The 18,023-nt window shown below is 52.5% G+C and overlaps 2 protein-coding genes and 1 non-coding gene across 5 annotated transcripts in view; 1 reads left to right on the top strand and 2 right to left on the bottom strand.

The window, feature by feature from the left end:
- SACM1L (SAC1 like phosphatidylinositide phosphatase) overlaps nucleotides 1–6,407 on the bottom strand; it is a 58,998-nt gene extending 52,591 nt beyond the window's left edge. The window contains exon 1 of the mRNA XM_047841223.1: nucleotides 6,124–6,407. Coding sequence (XP_047697179.1) covers nucleotides 6,124–6,206 — 83 coding nt within the window. The 5' untranslated portion in view covers nucleotides 6,207–6,407. The remainder of the gene's footprint in view (nucleotides 1–6,123) is intronic.
- On the top strand, nucleotides 5,953–6,025 carry TRNAR-ACG (transfer RNA arginine (anticodon ACG)). Its single transcript has one exon. It is a non-coding gene; the product is annotated as a tRNA-Arg (tRNA).
- Nucleotides 6,408–11,868: 5,461 nt separating the features above from the next.
- The window catches only part of LIMD1 (LIM domain containing 1), a 94,522-nt gene continuing 88,367 nt past the window's right edge, over nucleotides 11,869–18,023 (bottom strand). For all 3 annotated transcript variants that reach the window (XM_047851024.1, XM_047851026.1, XM_047851025.1), the window contains 2 exons: nucleotides 17,107–17,175; nucleotides 11,869–15,703 (listed from right to left, as the gene is read on the bottom strand). In XM_047851024.1, the coding sequence (XP_047706980.1) occupies nucleotides 15,495–15,703; nucleotides 17,107–17,175 (278 nt within the window). In that variant the 3' untranslated portion in view covers nucleotides 11,869–15,494. The remainder of the gene's footprint in view (nucleotides 15,704–17,106; nucleotides 17,176–18,023) is intronic.

Raw genomic sequence — 18,023 nt, 5'->3', positions numbered from 1 at the left:
ACCCAGGAGCCCAACACGATCTCAAAGAGTTGACATTTCCGGGAAGCTAATTCATTTTAGTTCCATCTTCTTCCTCAGAACCTTGAGGTCCCTCCTATTTTCTGCACATCCTAAAACCCATTATCTCCCCAAACTGGACTCCTTCACAGGCCCAGGTCTAACTGCCGCCTAATCTGAAGCTCTAATCTACTGCAAAGCTCTGATCTACAGCAAAATCTTCCAGGGCCCCAAACCTCCCAAAGAATGCTGTTCTACTCACCAACCGGTATGCTTTAGTTCTCACTCTGCTTCACACGGCCCCAAAATGTCCTGTAGTGTGCGTAAGAACCACTGGGACAGCCAGTTAAACACGCAGATTCCCAGACCCCACATTCAGAGAGTTTTCACTCAGTAGGCTCGATGTGAGGCTCTGGAATACGCAGTTAAAACAAGCAGCAAGTGATCTGATGCAGCCTAGCACTAACTTAGACACTCTAGCCTGAAGCCCAACCCAACTAATACCTTGGAAAGAAACTCCGCTTACCCGTGCCCAAATTTATAACCTTCCCTTCCCTCCATCCCTCCTTACAAAAAGATGTGTGAATATGCTGATGGTTCCTTGTATCGTGCAGACCGCCTGTGTCTTCGTCGCCGTGCAGCTTGGTTCATATCTGTTCAGGGTTGCATCACATCTGCCCCACTGACCTCACAACCGTGGCCAACTTTTCAGAAGAAAGGGGACCTGCTAACCAAGGCAACAGTGTTTCTCCAGAGGCAAGCGGCAGCCGAATTCACTTTCTAAAGGATTTCCTGTCTTACACCTGTTTCAGTTGACCTCTTAAAGGGCGGGGGGGGGGGGGGGGGGGGGGGGGGGGCAGGGAGTGCCTTAAATGTTTCCAAGAGTGGATTTCTGTTGTAATCATGTCGTAATTTCACATTTTTCATTGTTCGACGTTACTCATGCTCACACCAGTAACTTGAAAAGAAAAAGGAGTCACAAGGTAGATTATTTAGAATGGCCTGGATGTTTTAAAAGAATTTTAGGGGTGCCTGGATGGCTCAGTCGGTTAAGGGTCCTAATCTGGCTCAGGTCAAGGGTACCCGAATTTGGCTCAGGTCATGATCTCACAGTTCAAGAATTCAAGCCCCACATCCAGCTCTCTGCTGTCAGCACGGAGCCTGCTTCAGATCCTCTGCCCCCTGCTCTCTCTGCTCCTCCCTGGCTTGCGCTCGCTCTCTCTCTCTCCGTCTCTCTCTCTCTCTCAAAAATAACATTAAAAGGGGCACCTGGGTGATCAGCCGGTTGGGTGTCCAACTTCGGCTCAGGTCATGATCTCACAGTTTGTGGGTCTGAGCCCCGCGTTGGGCTCTATGCTGACAGTTCAGAACTTGGAGCCTGCTTTGAATTCTGTACCTCCCTCTCTCTCTTTGTCCCTTCCCCGCTTGCTCTCTCTCTCTCTCTCTCTCTCGCAAATAAACATTAAAAAAATTTGTTTTAAATAATAACATTTAAAAAAAGAATTTTAAATTCTGAATGTATCAACATTCTGTTTTCTATATTAGAAATCCAAATGGACACGTCAGCTGTTTTCAAACCTAAGTGACTCGCTTCTGTACCAGGCACATCCAAGGACTAAAGCGAGAGCAATCTGATAAGAAAAAAAGGTAATTTGAATAATGCAGTGTAATGGAAAGATCTCTGGACTCTGGGCCTGCTGCGTTCCAAGGCCAGTTCTGCCGTGGCATGGCTCGCCAAGGGCAATGATCTCCATCTCCAACGATGACAGAGGATACACATCAACCTATGACTTCAGAGGCACTGGAAAGACAATCATATACACGGAACGACCTCAGCTGCTGCTACTTCAACAGAACACATCCCAAATTACCCCAGGCTGGGTTCTTTTTGAATGCTGGTGACGTCCCCCTCTTACATCGTACGTCTACTCTTACATGTACGCTCTACACTGCCAAGTTCATGTACTCAGGTGACTCAAGGAGGGTCTCTCTGCACAAGGCTTTCTGCTTGGTACCGAGGACTAGCCAAGAATCAACGTTAAGGCATTTCTAATATGTTCTACCTATTTGCAACAAAGAATATGCACTATAGTGATTTCATCATTTCCAGGTGGCAGTGAGAGGTTCAAACAGCGCGACAGACTTATGCTACTTCCAGCCCTCCCGTCCGTGAGATCATAATACACCGCTTGTCAATCCTAACAGGGAGAAGGTGCAAACCAGATGCACATTCGGCGTCCGGTCTCCATGACAGCAGACTGTCATGGGAGCTCCGTGAAGGGGAAGACGCGGGGAAAGCCTTCTTGGAGAAAGTGAGTCTCCGTTAATTACATTTACACTCTTTCAGTCTTTCTGACAATCCTGTGAGGTAGTTCTGTGCTCATCTGACAGATGAAAAACTGATCCAGAGATTAAGTAACGTGGCCATCACATAGAGCATGGGAACAAGGTCAGCATTTGATTCTCAGTCTCTTCTGACTAACACCGTCTGCCATCTCTCAGCCCTACCATGGGCCCATGGATGTGATCAGCATGGAAAGAGGGGAGAGAGGAAGAAGGCATTTGGGTAGAAGGGTCCAAATAAACGAGCCCAACCCTGAGGCTAAACGAGGGTGGCCAAGTGTGGTGGAAGCGGGAAAAATGCATTGGGCCATTAGGGGACATAAGGTTAAGGGACAGCTTGGGAAGAGACCAGACCCAGATGACTAGGAAATGTGGGCTCAGCCCTATAGGCAAGGTGGAACTGGAGACTGTAAGCAGGGGAGCAGAGGACAAAATCAGGGCAAGGTGAACGTCACAGCAGGACAGAGACAGACTGCAAACGGGTGAGATACTTGCAGAACAAATTATTATTTAAAATCCTCAGCACTTCAATACTGTAACAGACTGAGCAGTAACAGCAGTTTTGTAATAAATAATCAAACCACCTCTTGTATGGATCTTTCTTGAAACATCTATAGGTATGTTTTTAAAAATGGCTATTATGTCTGGGATGCCTGGGTGGCTCAGTCGGTTAAGCCTGCGACTTCGGCTCAGGTCATGATCTCACTGTTCATGGGTTCAAGCCCTGCGTCCAGCTCTGTGCTGACAGCTTGGAGCCTGGAGCCTGCCTCGGATTCTGTGCCTCCCTCTTTCTGTCCCCTCCCCTGCTTGTGTTCTCTCACTCTCTGAAAAATAAATAAACATTAGGGGCTCCTGGGTGGCTCTGTCGGTTAAGTGTCCGACTTCAGCTCAGGTCATGATCTCACGGGTCCGTGAGTTCGAGCCCCGCGTCGGGCTCCGTGCTGACAGCTCAGAGCCTGGAGCCTGCTTCGGATTCTGTGTCTCCCTGTCTCTCTGCCCCTCCCCTGTTCACGCTCTGTCTCTCTCTGTCTCGAAAATAAATAAATATGAAAAAAAATTTTTAATAAACATTAAAAAAATTAAAATAATTTTTAAATAAAAATGGCTATTATGTTCTACTAATTCTTACATGGGTCAGAAACTACTGCCACTCCCAAATGCATCTAAAAAAACCATCCCTTAGGTCAGAGGCCACATTTAAAAACCCTGAACAGCATGCCTTGGAGCAGAAAGGGCCAAAAAGAAGGATTAAGAGCAAAGACTCCAACTCACGAACTTCTTGGTAAGAAATGCAAAAAACACACACACACAAAATGGTGGCCTCACACTGACACAAGCGCTCAAAACTTTTGTTGCGGGGGAGGGAGGTATAATGTTGAGGTCCAACAAACCAAGGAGTGACTTTCACATAACCCCAGATTTACTTTTTCACTCAAATTCATAGTTTCCACTTCTATAAAAATCAATACAAAAGCACCATCCCCACCACTTAAGGGCCAAATTTCCTTTCTCTTTTATGGATATAGAGCCTTTTTTTTTTTTTTTTTTTAAAGATCGTACTGGTGACTTTAGTGCCTCCTTGACAACACATAAGCAATCATCAGAGTTCTCCAGTTCTCCGTCCCATTCAATCTTTGCCACAAACTCAACTGCATTCCCTGACCTAACCCTGAGCTGCAACAAGCCAAGGCTCCCTATTGCTTGAACACATTTGAGACCTGCCGTAGGATCATATTAAACCTTTAGTGACTTTCAGATAGTCAACAATAGCCCAGTTAGCCAGCCGAGAACACGTGACACCCGCCCAGCCAGTACCGGAGTCAAAGACATTTCAGACATTTCGCTGGATTCATTCACCAGCAAGGTGATCACCTTGCAAAGGGGCAACTGGGAGAGAATAAGGAAACCTGGCAAGGAGAATGTGGAGGGAAGTGTGCAGCTGAGGTTTTCAAAGAGAATTACAGTACACAAAAGGGGCAAAGGGAGCGGGCTGAGGAGAAAGGAATCACCTTTTCTGCAAAATACCTCACGTCGAGTAGATGACCTCACTCCCACTTTTGTATCCCTAACTTTAAATTGAACCTTCCAGAAAGTTATGTGAGTTTGAGGTTCCAGGGAGCAGAGGAAGTGCCCAAACCACATTTGGATGTCTTCCTATCCCTCCAAAGGAAATGTGATACCTCTGCCTAAGTCCCAAGGTATTTTAACTCATTTAGGGATAGGTAAGCTTCCCCAAAATGGCATTAGCTTCTGAGGCCAAGGACATTCTCACACTAGGATAAGTGGACTTTCAGTCTAGAGGGAAAGCATGAAGCACAAAGTAGAAGAAAGTTATTCAGACGCAAGAGAACCAAAGAGCTCACGGTAATGCTAAGGGAAATGTGTTTTTATTTATTTTATTTAAGGGAACCTACAAACACTTAATTCACAACCTTAACAACCAGAGCCTATTTCTCAAAGCCTCAAGAACTTGGCTTTACGGAAAAGTCCACCTGCACTGCCAAAATTCTCGAGAACAGCCTTTGGCTGTCAACACGAACTTAACCTGCTTCGTGCTTGAGTTGCATAATAGCTGAAACCAGGTAAACCCTTTAGGATCTCAAGAGTATTTGACGGTTCTTTTTTTCCTGCATCCCGAAGGCTGGTCAGGCGGGCTTTGATGCCCAGTTAAAGGTTTGTCCATTTGCGTGTGGACCCTAACGTGCTGTCATGGGTCCATTAAACAAGAAAAAAACAACAACAACACAAAAAACTTCTCTCTTCCTCTACTAAGCGATAAAGATAAATTTGGCCGCCACCTCTCCAACAAACAAAGTGGGTGGGGTGCAGCACGCCCCGAGCTTGTCGCCATCACAACGCCGACCCGGGCTCGCTGGAAGCCGGTCTGCAGCTTCGCCCTCCCGCCGTGGGCGCTGAGGCCGAGCGGGGCGAAGAAAGGCCGGCGAGACTGTCATCCTCGGGCTCCCGGGCCTGTGGCGACTCCAGCGGGGCCTTCGGGCGGCCGCAAGCTACAAGCTCCAGGACGGGCCGCGCCGGGCAGGGAAGGCGAGGGGCTCCAGGGGCTCCCACACCCGGCCCGCAGCCCCGGGACTCCGGAGCCCTGCCCGAGCCGGCGACTCGCACCTGCCGCCCCGCCCGCCACCCCTCAGGCCCCTTCGGTCCGCGGGACTCACAGCTTCAGCCGCTCGTAGGTCGTCGCCGCCATCGTGCACCACTAGCTCCTTCTTCCTCTTTCCGCCCGCTCCGCCCCGCGCCGCCGCCTCTTCCACGGCGCTACCGTTCACCCAGCTCCGCGGCCGCAGCGCCCGGCTCGCCCCACCCCTTTCCCCGCCCCATTCGACCCGAGCGGACGGGAGGCGGCCGCGGACAAACTTGTGCGCACGCCCGCGCCCGCTAGAAAAGCTGTACGGCGCGCGGATTGGAGCGCGCCGCAGAGCGCCGTGACGTTGCGGCTGTGGATTGGCGGAGGGCGCTTGCTAGAGAAAGGAGGCGCGGTGAGAGCCGTGGGCGGGCGCCGCGTCCCCGGGGGCGGCAATGCTGCGCCAGTGCTGGGGAACCTGTGGAAGCTGCGCAAGGGGTGATCTACATCACAGGGAGGGTTGGGCTGCTACAGGGCCAGTGGCGCAATGGATAACGCGTCTGACTACGGATCAGAAGATTCTAGGTTCGACTCCTGGCTGGCTCGAGGTGCACTTTTTGCCCCTTCTGGGCTTGATCAAGTTACGGGGTGTCCCTAGAAAGGTCCCTGGCTAGAGTGTGAGGGTTAAATGTCTTGACTTTTACCGCCACTTTGCCCGAAACGTCATCTTTTCAGCTGTGTTGGGAACCAGGGGTCGAGGTGGTTCGTAAACTGCACGGCTTCCCATTGATGATGCAGGAGCCCCTGGAAAAGGGGTACATAAAGGAAGATACACCTGGAAAGTTGGCAGCTTGGAGTGGGGGGCGCGCTGTGGCCGGAGGTTAGCCACCTGATGACACCAAAGGGCATTCGAGGCACGGTTCTGGCCTGTCTCCCCGGGGCGGAGAGCCCCGAAGTGACATGGGAAACGGGCCCGCTTGGGTTCCGGCGCTCACACGCCGCGGGGACGGGACGCTTGTAGTGCGGCTGCGCGCGGGGCGCAGCGCGCTGACCACGCAGCGGTCCGCGTGCACAGGCCACCTGCCATCAGATTTCCCCGGGAAGCCCCGAGGCAGGCGTGTTTTTACAGTGAGATGACCCCAGGTGACCTAGCAGAGTGCATTATTATGCCTGCCTCGAAGACCTGAGGTCTGGAATCTCTGTGGAGGAAAGCGGACCCGAACCAGTGGACTGGCCAAGACAGAGGACATCGATCAATGAAAGCTCTCCAATATCACTTTTTTTCCCCCCTTTTGAAGAAGTTACAGAAAATTTGTGAAATACAGAAAACCATTTTGGGATAAAAAGAATTCCCATCCCGAGATCATTACTGTTAATATGATTTTTTCCTTTTTGATGTTTTTTTTCCCCATGCTTTTTAATATGGATATACCTACCCATGTATTTTTCCAAATTTGAGCGTGTACTAGGTATGTCTTTGTGTTCCCGTTTGGGCCCCTTAGCTTTCTGAGGTTTAAGGTCAGTAAATACACTTGGAAGCTATCCCATCCAAGAACTAGATAATTTTAAGCATTATTCTCTGGTTGGGAATTTGGGTTATCACCTTAACGCTTTTTAGAGATAATGCTGTGTTATTTCTCACATGTCTTCTAAGTTTCTGGATGTGGAATGATACTTGGAACATATTTTCAAATTGCCTCCAAAAAAATTAAACCAACACACTTCCATTAACAGCACGTTTTCTTGTTTGCTAACCAACACTAAATATTACAGATTTCACTATGATTTCTTTGCAATCTTTGTAAGAGAAAAACAGAACTTCCTTTTATATGTATTACTTGATAGATCTATTTTCTCTTGATGTATGCATTCAGTGTTTTTAGACTTTTTAATATATGAAGGATATTCTTTCGCTCTCAAACACATTGCAAACTTCCAGCTTATCATTTACCTTTTCTTTATACTGTTTTTGAACCTAAAGAACTGTAAATCCACTACTGTATATTCCAATTTACCAATATTTTACTTTATGGTTTTTTTATTATATACGTGGTCTTTTCAACTTCTTTTATGTTTGTATTGTTTTTTCCATTTAATCCATTTGTAATTTATTTTTTGCTCTTCCCAGTGGAAAGATCAACTAAGTCCTAAAGCCTCTCACCCTTATTAGCAACTAAGAGCTCTAAACTCTTTACTTGGACTAATTCGATCAATCCTGCAACAAGCCTATAAGGCAAGTTCAGTCGTGATCCCCATTTTTACGTGTGCAGGAACAAACTTTGCTTAAGGTCATTGAGCAATTAAGTGGTGGAGCCTGAGTTAGAACTCGAGTCTGGGCTCTTGACCCCAAAGCCATCCTGGCCTTGTGCTTACTATGCACCAGAGGACTACCACATGCGTGGACTCAGGGTCATTCCCTATCTGGGCATGAAATGGCGATCACGTATGCACCCCAGCCTTTCTCCCTTGCTAGTTAGCAATCAGATCTCGTCTCTAATCCTGATGACGCTTCCTCTCGCCAGCTGTGAGCCTATCGGCAGCCTACCTCTTAAGGCTCCACGAAAAGAAGGAACAGCCATCGCCCTGCAGAGAGCTCCTCCCTGGACCCTAAACGCGTCATCGTTGGAAGTTCTGTTCACCACAGAACACAGACACAAAGGTCGGCCTTTCTTTGCCAGTTGTATAAGACAAGCCAAGGCCTTTATGAACACTCCGCGAGGATGGAAAATGGAAACGAATCCAGGCAGAAACACTTTCTTCTGGGGGTTTTAAATGCCTAACCAGCCCAAATCAGATTCTAGGGAGAACCGTGTTCAGAATAAGAAATCAGGCAAGGATAAATAATATAAATTGACGTCTTCAGCTAAGTTTTCCCTGTAGTGAAATTATATGCGTAAATGCAAAGGTCCCGTGGGCAACTTGGGGCCCACAGCCGCCTGTCCTCGAGGGCCGGGATCAGTTGGAGGGGCATGAATATAACCAAGTGACGGAAGTGCCTCAGGCTGCCGGGACCATCCAGGTAACCAGGGCCTCTCCTACAAGTGTCACAGACCTGGGACTTCTCCTGGCCCAGACCACTGACTTACTTTTCTCCCACAGAGTACGACCAATTCTGGTGTGTTTCTACACCCAGGATCCGTGGGCCACGTCACTTTTTTTTTTTAAATGTTTATTCATTTTTCAGAGACAGAGACAGAGGATGAGTGGGGAAGGGGCAGAGAGAGGGAGACCCGGAATCCGAAGCAGGCTCCAGGCTCCGAGCTGTCAGCACAGAGCCCGACGCGGGGCTCGAACTCACAAACTGCGAGACCGTGACCTAAGCCGCAGTCAGATGCTCAACTGACTGAGCCACCCAGGCGCCCTGGCCACGTCGTTTTTACATATGAAGCACTTCCGTTTTCAATCCAGGGGAAATGCAAAGCCCACTTTTAGCAATGCTTGAAGAAACTGCACCTAATGATCCCCTGATATTGTCATTCCATCTGAAAAGTTTGTTGGGCTCTGTAGTAAGCTGAGTAGTGCTCCCCCACCAAGATGTCCATGGCCTAATCCCCAGAACCTATGAATAGTTTATCCTATAAGCACAAGAAGTTTTGCAGATGTGGTGAAGGGTCTCCAGACGAGGGGATTATCCTACACCCCATGGGCGTGCCCAATGTAATCCTGCATGGGGCCGAACAAGAAAGAAGCAGGGAGGGGTGGGGAGAGAGGAGGTGTGACAACAGACTTCAGAGAACGGAGCCACAAGCCAAGGAGTGTGGGCGGCCTCTAGGAGCTGAAGAAGGGCCAGGGACGGGTTCTCCCCTAGCGCCTCTGGAAGGAACTCGGCTCTGCTGACACCCTGATTTGAGCTCCATAGAGCCCATTTCTCCTGAACCGTAGAATGACTGATTTGTGTGTGTGTGTGTGTGTTTTCTTACATTCAAGGGAGAGAAAGAGCGTGTGTGCGCACAAGCAGGAGAGGGGCAGAGAGAGAGAGAGAGAGAGAGAGAGAGAGAGAGAGAGAGAGAATCCCAAGCAGGTTTCTCCCTGTCAGTGCAGAGCCCAATGCGGGGCTCGACCTCACCAACCGTGAGATTGTGACCCGAGCCGAGATCAAGAGTCAGACGCTTAACCGACTGGGCCACCCAGACGCCCCCAGATTTGTGTTGTTTTAGGCCACTACGTTTGGTTATTCCAGAACGATAAGAAACCCATACAGACTCCAACAGAGAGCAGCGGCAGGCCCCTCCTACCCCTCGCAATGAGTGCTTCCAGCCAAGTGGCTCTCCTGAACAAAGCCACTGAAAGGCACGTTCTTGCTCCCAGCGGCCACAGTGATGCAACAGCTCCCACTGGGTGAGACTCGGCCTGGGGTGAAGTCTTGCCTCAGTTTTCTGGGTACTTCACGTCTGGAGAGTTACCTCACCCTTCCGTGACTCCATTGCCTTGTCCATAAAACGGAAGGTTATAAAGCATACGGTCCTTGGAACAGCACCTAGTACATGGCGAGCACACGATAAATGTCAGCCGTTCCTGTTGTTACTGCTTCGATCACAGAACCGAAAACCGAGCCAGATTTCCCCAGCGCTTCAGCCCCACGTGGCCCAGGAGGCCGGAGTCATTTGTTCATGACCTTGCCATCGCCTCCCAGCTCCAGAGGCAGGGATGTCATGTTGACAGCCTGAACTTGGCCGTGACGGGAGTATGGACAGCACAGAAACCAGCAACCACCACAAATCAAACACCACAAATCCCCACGGCTGGGGCACCGGCACACCTTGGCCCAAACCACCTCGTTCCCTGATGATACTTTCATCCCTTGTAGCATCAGGGTCATAAGAAAATGGCAGCCCGTGTTTGTAAAACCAGTATACGTGCTCTCTCATCACGTAAAAAGGGGTTTTATTTCCCAGTAAGACACCCTGACGGTCAGCAACTCGTTCTCAGCCTCCCCGTGTCCCCGGCACATCAGACCTGGTGGCCACGAGAACGCACCCGAAGCCTGAAGCAGCCCGGGCACTGAGCCATGAAAGGCGAGTCCAGGGCCGTCTCTCCCACCCCAAGGACTACAGGCGCACACGCAGCCCTTCACTCTGCCTTCCTGTGCAAGCTTGCCTCACACCCAGAGGGCCACTCACCTCTGGGCTGCTTTGATCAGTACCTCCTCAGAAAGAAACATTCACAGGAGACAAAGTCACCACCACTGCACCACGACATCCAATCTCAAGACTAAGGACCCAGGTAAAGAAACTGCCAATTCTTCATTCTCCAAGGGTCGCTTGGATTCCAGTACGTCCTGTGAGCTAGGCACGCCCTCAATTCCAGATGTCTTTTCAAGGATGCTGGTGTGGTAAATGGTCTTGGGTGGTAGACACAGTGTCTCTCTTTGGAGCCAAAGTCAGGCAGGCTTACCAGTCATCGTAAGACTCAGGTTTCCTGAGCCTGGGTTTCCTCTTGTAATGCAGCCTGCTGCCCGTGCAGGGACCACCTGGCCCTCTTCATGGGGCCCTAGAGGTACGAGGGCCCAGGGAGTCTGCGTAAATGCCGATAAAGTAAAATGCCACTGGGGCACCTGGGTGGCTCAGTTGGTTAAGCGTCTCACTCTTGATTTCGGCTCAGGTCATGATCCCAGGGTCTTGGGATGCAGCCCTGTGTTGGGCTCCACACCGAGCATAGAGCCTGCTTAAGATTCTCTCTCTCTCTCTCTCTCTCTCTCTCTCTCTCTCTCTCGGCACCTGGGGTGGCTCAGTCAGTTAAACGTCTCACTCTTGGTTTCGGCTCAGGTCATGATCTCACAGTTCGTGAGTTCAAGCCCCGCGTTGGGCTCTGTGCTGAAGGTGCGGAGCCTGCTGAAGTGTCTCTCTCCCTCTCTCTCTGTCCCTCCCCTGCTCATGCTCTCTCTCTCTCTAAATAAATAAATGAGGGGCGCCTGGGTGGCGTAGTCGGTTAAGCGCCCGACTTCAGCCAGGTCACGATCTCACGGTCCGTGAGTTCGAGCCCCGCGTCGGGCTCTGGGCTGATGGCTCAGAGCCTGGAGCCTGTTTCGGATTCTGTGTCTCCCTCTCTCTCTGCCCCTCCCCCGTTCATGCTCTGTCTCTCTCTGTCCCAAAAATAAATAAACGTTGAAAAAAAAAATTAAAATAAATAAATAAATAAATGAAAAAAGATTCTCTCTCTGACCCTTTTCCCTGTTCACTTACGCTCTCTCTCTCAAAACAAACAAACAAAAAACGCTTCCTGCTGGTGCTGCATTAACCTGTCCTTTGTCTCTGACCTAGGAGTCTCGTAACTTCCAGCAGGATCCATGACATCACCGCATGCTACCTTATTAGCTCTTGGACCTCTTTCATAGGTTTGACCCACACGTTCCTTTAAGGAGCCAGAGCTCCAAAAGAAGACCAAACCCAGTTTGCGAAAAGCACTGTCGGCACACTCCACACACACAAAAGAAAACCCGTTAACCGCCATCATGTTGGAGGGCACTTTAATAGGCTACAAATTGATGCAGTTTATTGTCATGATGTTTGGTATCATCTTACAGCAACGGTACAATTTTGAAGAAGGACTCTGCAGTAACAATATTTTGAATCCTCTTACAGCAACGGTACAATTTTGAAGAATTTTTTTTTTTTTTATCGTAGAAGACGAGATACAGCGGAAAATCATTTCCCCGCACGGTGAAATCTTCATACACTACACGGAAATTTCCCACACCTGTCCAGCTCCGGCTCAGAACAAATAGCTACTGTATTTTACTCATTTTAGCCCATTACTTTTAAGACTGACTTCAAGTCACCTGGGAGTTAGAACGTATTCCTGGCACAAAGGCGGACAGAGCCGTGACAGGTGCATCCAGCAACAAGGCGGATTTGGGGTCAAGTCTCGCACACGTGGTTTCGAGGGAGCCGGCAGGCATCACGGCTGCCACACTTCCCCACGCGCGGGAAATGGCCCGCACAAACCAGCCTGCCAAGGGTGGGGGGTTCCAAGTCATTCTCTCAGGTCCTGACATCTTTCCTCGTGTGAGTGTGGCTGCAGCCCACGGCCACAGGGTGATGGCGGCGGGTGACGGCGATCAGAACTCCCTACGGCATTCGCCGCCCAGGACTCAACAGCACAACCTCGGTCGATTCGGCTGAGCGAGGTTTGCACCGGAGCACTGCCCTCGGAGAAAGGGGGACACCCCGCTGCCACGTACAGGCGGTTACCCAGACGGGATGAGACGCGCTTCCGCGATGAGGGATGAACAAAGCACTCTTTACCCACCGACAGGTGGGAGAGTAACCGCGAGGGGGAACAGCAGGCCAAACTACGTTCTTGGCTTTTCTCGGACCACCCTGGCGGTTTCTGAATGGCCCTCGCTGGGGAAGGGGCAGGGGGTGGGGAAGAAAACAACTAACGGCAAAATGAGGCAGGGGAGGAGGCCGGAGGCTGGCCTTGGGGTCTGGGATCAAACCTTAATTCTCCTGGTTTATCTGAAGCCCAAGAGCTATCTAGGGAACTCAGGAAGGGCTACGCGCTCTACCTGTTCAAATAAATGGATTCATCCTGGTTTACCAGGTGCTTGTGTCTTCTTTCTAGGTGCCTATAAATACAACCCCATTACAACTCTGTTTGGCTAACAGCTTACAGAACCACGTAGAGATAACCGCCCAGGCGACCATCTCTTCACGGCTCTCGCGCAAGAGCCCGAGAAGCAGAACTGGTGCGAGATTCCTACCCGCGCCCCCCCCGCCCCCGCCCCCGGGGCCCCGGACCACAAGAGAACTTGCTGCTCGGACTTCTAGGGTACCTGAGAATTCTCTTACTGTCCTTCCTTAACGCTATAAAACCCCGTTTTGGCAGATGTCCCAATCACGTCCATCAAGGCCACTTAAAACATCCCAATTAAAAAATTTAATCCCGAGACTTTTTTTTTTTTAAACTAACCTAGTCACCCACTTTGCACACACATCCCTGCTTTTGACAGTCGCTCTCAGGCAGTTTTCTTCACTTTCTGCCCGACTTGCAATCAGAGCAAAGGGGTGTCAGCAAGGCCAGAGACGTTCCTCGGTTGGCAAAGACAAGGCACATCGGCTGGCTTCCTGGGCCCAGCTGGGAAGAGAGGGGTTCTCTCCCCACCCCCGGCCCCACGCGGCACCAGGCTTCTGGAGGCTCGGCCTGTGGGATGGGATCGATGAGAGCACGCAGCCTGGGCTGAAGGGACATCTGACCAAAGGATTCTAGCAGAACGAACTGAATAAACATAGGAGGCAACTCACGGTGCCCATTCTGTGCCTCCTGTAGCAACTGCCCCCGAAACGGGTCAAAACACGGCGCAGAACTGGAGCCGGGCCCACTGTAAAGTCTGCGAGTCCCGTGGGCCTCGGGCTCCGGTGACCGCCCTCCGTGGCCCCTGCTGCCCTGGGTGCGAGGCGGGGAGGCGGTGGTGAGCGGGTGCCAGGGCAATACTCCCAGACCAGCTGGCAGCAGTGACGTGACCCCCGACCTCCGGCAACAACACCGAGGCCAGGGGGCCCTCCCCACGGGCCGAGAGGGCGAACGGCAGGCAACCTCCTTTTTTAAGTTTTTTACACCGCCTCTTCATTGAAATACCGGGCGTACTGACGTCTGGCCTCAGGAGTGTGACACGTCAGCGCACAGGTGGCCCTGAAATCCTGCCCGGGTGCGGCCCTCCCTTAGCCCCTCGCCACCCCGGGGAACCGACATGATGAAACGCGTCAGGCAACAGCACCCACATTCAACTGGATCCACTCTCAGCTGACCTTCAGCTGAGATCACAGCGCCCTGACCCGCGGGAGTCTGGCCCGCGTGGAGGCCGAGACCCCTCACGCACCCACGGAGGCATCTCTGAGTTCAGCGTGACGGCCGAGTTCCTCCCGACGTGCGATTTGGTGAAGCCCCGACCTGTGAGGTATTTTTGTGTGCGTGGAAGACCGCCAGCAGAGAGAAACAACGAAAAACAAGAAAAGAAACAGACCGAAGCAGTGTACCTTCTGCGGGTTTCTTCGCAGGCCACGCCCGAGCCAAGCACTGGGCCAGAGACAGACGAGACACGGTGGAAAACGAACATGGTGATTTTTCCTGAGGCTCTCCGTCTCATGCTGGCTGGAGATGTCACTGTCACACACACACGCGCGCACACACACACACACACACACACACACACAGTCTCCTCGTGTATGCGCCAGCTCTCAGCACATGGGCAAGGCCTCCCCAAAGCCCGTGGTTAGATAAGCTACGACAGGCACAGAGATGTCCCCACACGGGATCCTGAGACTTGCCTCTGTGGGAGCGACCCCAAAGCCCCAGACTCTTGAGAGCTCCAGAGGAGGACGGTGCAAACAGGAGGGCAAAGGACGCCTGGTACCCGCACCCAAGTTCTCGTCCCAAACACGCCTCGCTATCGAACGGGGCAAACCTCCGCCCGGGCTCCCGGCTGCCTGTCGGGGAGTGAAGATTTGCAGGCGCAGGCAAGACGTTGTCAGCGTATGAGGAGGGAACCCCGGCTCGCTCAGTCCACAACTCGGCTCCGGTTTCCCAAGCCGTTCTTCCTCGGACACAGAGCACGGGCACAGCTCCCCTCTCGCCACAATGCGGCTAAAATCTGCAGCCATCCGACAGAAGAGCGGAGTCTCTGGGGCGGAGAGACATCTCCCATAACGCTGCGTGTGCGTGTCGAGGGTGCAGTCTCAAATCATGTCGTGTGCGTGGGCGGGGGGGGGGCACCAGGGGTAATGTCTGGTGCGGGTGCTTTCCTAAAGGGACAGGGAGGGGCTGAAGGTATCGGCAGCTGAGCCCTCCTCAGAGGACACCGAGAAGTACGCTCAGCGCAAACTTTTCCCTCTAAAGCACGAGCTGTTCCCAGAGGGGCCCAGAGGGACACCATGGGGTGTCACACGCCATGCACCTGCTAGAGTATCTTCCTGAGTAATCCGATGAGGGCGGGGCAGTGGAGAAAGGCACTTGGAAAGTAACACCTACCAGACAGGGAGGTTGAAGGAGCGGCGCCCTACGCGTATACAGAAACTTACCTGCCTGGCCCCCCTCCCCACCCCCCCACCCCCGCGACCACCCCGTGGGGCCACTGGAATTAGCAGGCAGATGTCTGGCTTTGCGACGCTGGCTTCTGGTCGCCAACGCGAGGTCTGGAAGAGGCTCCGGCTAGAAGCGGTGCTGGTGGAGAGCTGCAGGGGAGGGGCTCTTCTCCAGTCTCTTGACGTGGCAGGAGTGACAGAACAGGTGGTCTTCCAGGGGGTAGCAGCGGTGGCCGTCTTCGTCGTTGAGTTCCAGGCCGCAGTCCTGGGGGGATGGGGGGGAGGCAAAAATGTCCAGGGGGTAGCAGAACAGAACAAAAGGATTGCCAAGACCGACCCCAAGGCCAGCGGCCCCGGGGAACCAGCAGAGGGCGCTGCGTGGGCGTGCGGTCCAGCAGAGGGGAGGTGCGGCAGGTCGCTATGGAGCACTTGAAACTGGCGGTCAGAACCAAGAAGGGCGTCTGCAAATGCATACCCCGCACTCCCAAGACTTAGGGCAGGACATGAATGTAAGGCAGTTCATGAAAAACCCTTGTATCGATTACACATTGAAATAACGTTTTGGATACACTGGTTGAATACAATATTGCAAGAATGAATGCCACCTGTTTCTTTTTTCTTCTTTTTTTAATTTGAGAGAGAGAGAAAGTGGGGGAGTAGGGCAGAGGGAGAGGGAGGGAATCTCAAGCAGGCTCCACACGCTCAGCACGGAGCCTGATGCGGGGCTCGATCCCACGACCCCGGGATCAGGGCCTGACCCCAAATCAAGAGTCAGACGCTCAACCGACTGAGCCACGCAGGCGCCCGCTTTTTACTTTTTTAAGGCGGCTACCAGGAAACGAAAGTACACACACGACTTGAATTTGGGGCTCCCGGGTTCCTACGGGACAGCATGGCGCTGAACGTGTGGAGAGGACGATGAGCAAATGTCCCCAGGGCTGGCAGTGAACTGCAGCCTCCCGCTGTCACCTCACCCGCTTCCCGTTCACCCCACCCACGGCGTCACACGCTAACTCTCCTCTCCTCCCATGGCCGAATCCGCTTAATCCTGGCTGAACCTCCGCGGGCGCTTCAAGCGTTTGCACCCTTCACAAGGGCTGGCGAGGGGGCGAGCCCTGGCCTGCCTGACGGTCACGGGGTGCCCGTGGCTTCCTTAGCCCGGGCGTGACACGAGCTAAGAGAGGGGGCAGATGGGCCCCACACGCACGCACTCCACACCAACCAGGGACGTGCCTGTTTCCAAGGAGGGGCGGGATTCTTCGTGATCTCCAGGGCTCAGCTCAGAAAGGGGCTCTTGGCAGACAGACCAGCCTACAAGCTGGAGGGGAGGGCGTCTATTCCCCCAAGTCACTCAGCTGCCTGACAATGTGGCACGTGAAACCCCACGCCCCCCACGCGGCCCCCCCCCCCACCGCTCAGCTGCGGTGGCTTCCGGACTCGGCTGTTAACAAATGCGGGGAAGGCAGCAAAGACCCCCCTGTCCCCAACACCTGCATCTCCTCCAACCTCCCCCACAAATCAGGCTGCTCCCCTTGACCTGGAGGGCAGCTCTGGAGGGCAGCCCTCGACCACACCCTGCTGACCACCTCAGGCCCCCAGTCAACCCAGGATGCCTTCCTCTTGTACTGTTGAAACGGGCCTGGGGAGTCTGGGCAGGGAGGCGCCTACCTCGCAGTGGTAGCACTCCACGTGGAAGTCTCTGTCCATGGACACGACGCGGATGGTCTCGTCTGAGCCCTGGACGGAAGGAAAGTAAGAACAAGAGGCCGGTTGGGGGACCCGTGAGATTCCCAAGGCGACTCGGAAGAGCACAGCTCTGTAGTGAAGTCCCCCACCGGCTGGAAAAAGGACACCTTGAACCGATGAGAGAGGAAGTCGGAGGGACAGCAGCCACGCCTTCTGCAACGTCAGGGTCAACCCTGAGAAAAAACCACCTACGTGGAGGGTGAGGTTTTAAAAGAGAAAATGAACGAAAGGCAGGCTTTCGGCTCACCTTCTAATCTAGGAGTCACTATCCAGTCAGGCAGTTGGACGACTGTAGGGACGCATGGGCCACAAGAAGGGCACTGGGCTGGGGAAGCCAGTTAATACGAAAGGGCCTTCTTGGTGAGGACACTATTAGGGTCAGAGGTGAGACCGCAGAAGGATTTTCTGATTTTTTTTTTTTAATGTTTACTTATTTATTTACTTAAATATTGTATTTATTCATTTACTTTGGAGAAAGAGAGCGAAAGAGAGAGAGAGAGAGAGAGGGAGGAGCAGAGGGAGAGAGAGAATCGCAAGCAGGCTCCACGCTCCGTGTGAAACCCGACCTGGGGCTCGATCCCGTGATCCTGTGGGATCGTGACCTGAGACGAAGTCAAGAGTCGGATGCTCAACCGACCGAGCCACCCACGTGCCCCTGTTTATTTATTTCTGAGAGGGTGAGAGAGAGAGAGGGAGACCCGGAATCCGAAGCGGGCTCCCGGCTCCGAGCTGTCAGCACAGAGCCCGACGCGGGGCTCGAACTCGTGAACTGGGAGATCACGACCTGAGCCGAGGTTGTGAGGTCACGACCGCGCTGAGCTGACGGAGCCACCCGGGCG

Source organism: Prionailurus viverrinus, chromosome A2 (genome assembly GCF_022837055.1).
Source record: "Prionailurus viverrinus isolate Anna chromosome A2, UM_Priviv_1.0, whole genome shotgun sequence".
Lineage (NCBI taxonomy): Eukaryota > Metazoa > Chordata > Mammalia > Carnivora > Felidae > Prionailurus > Prionailurus viverrinus.
Note: the sequence above shows the minus strand (reverse complement) of the source record. Positions and strands in the feature narration are given on the sequence as shown.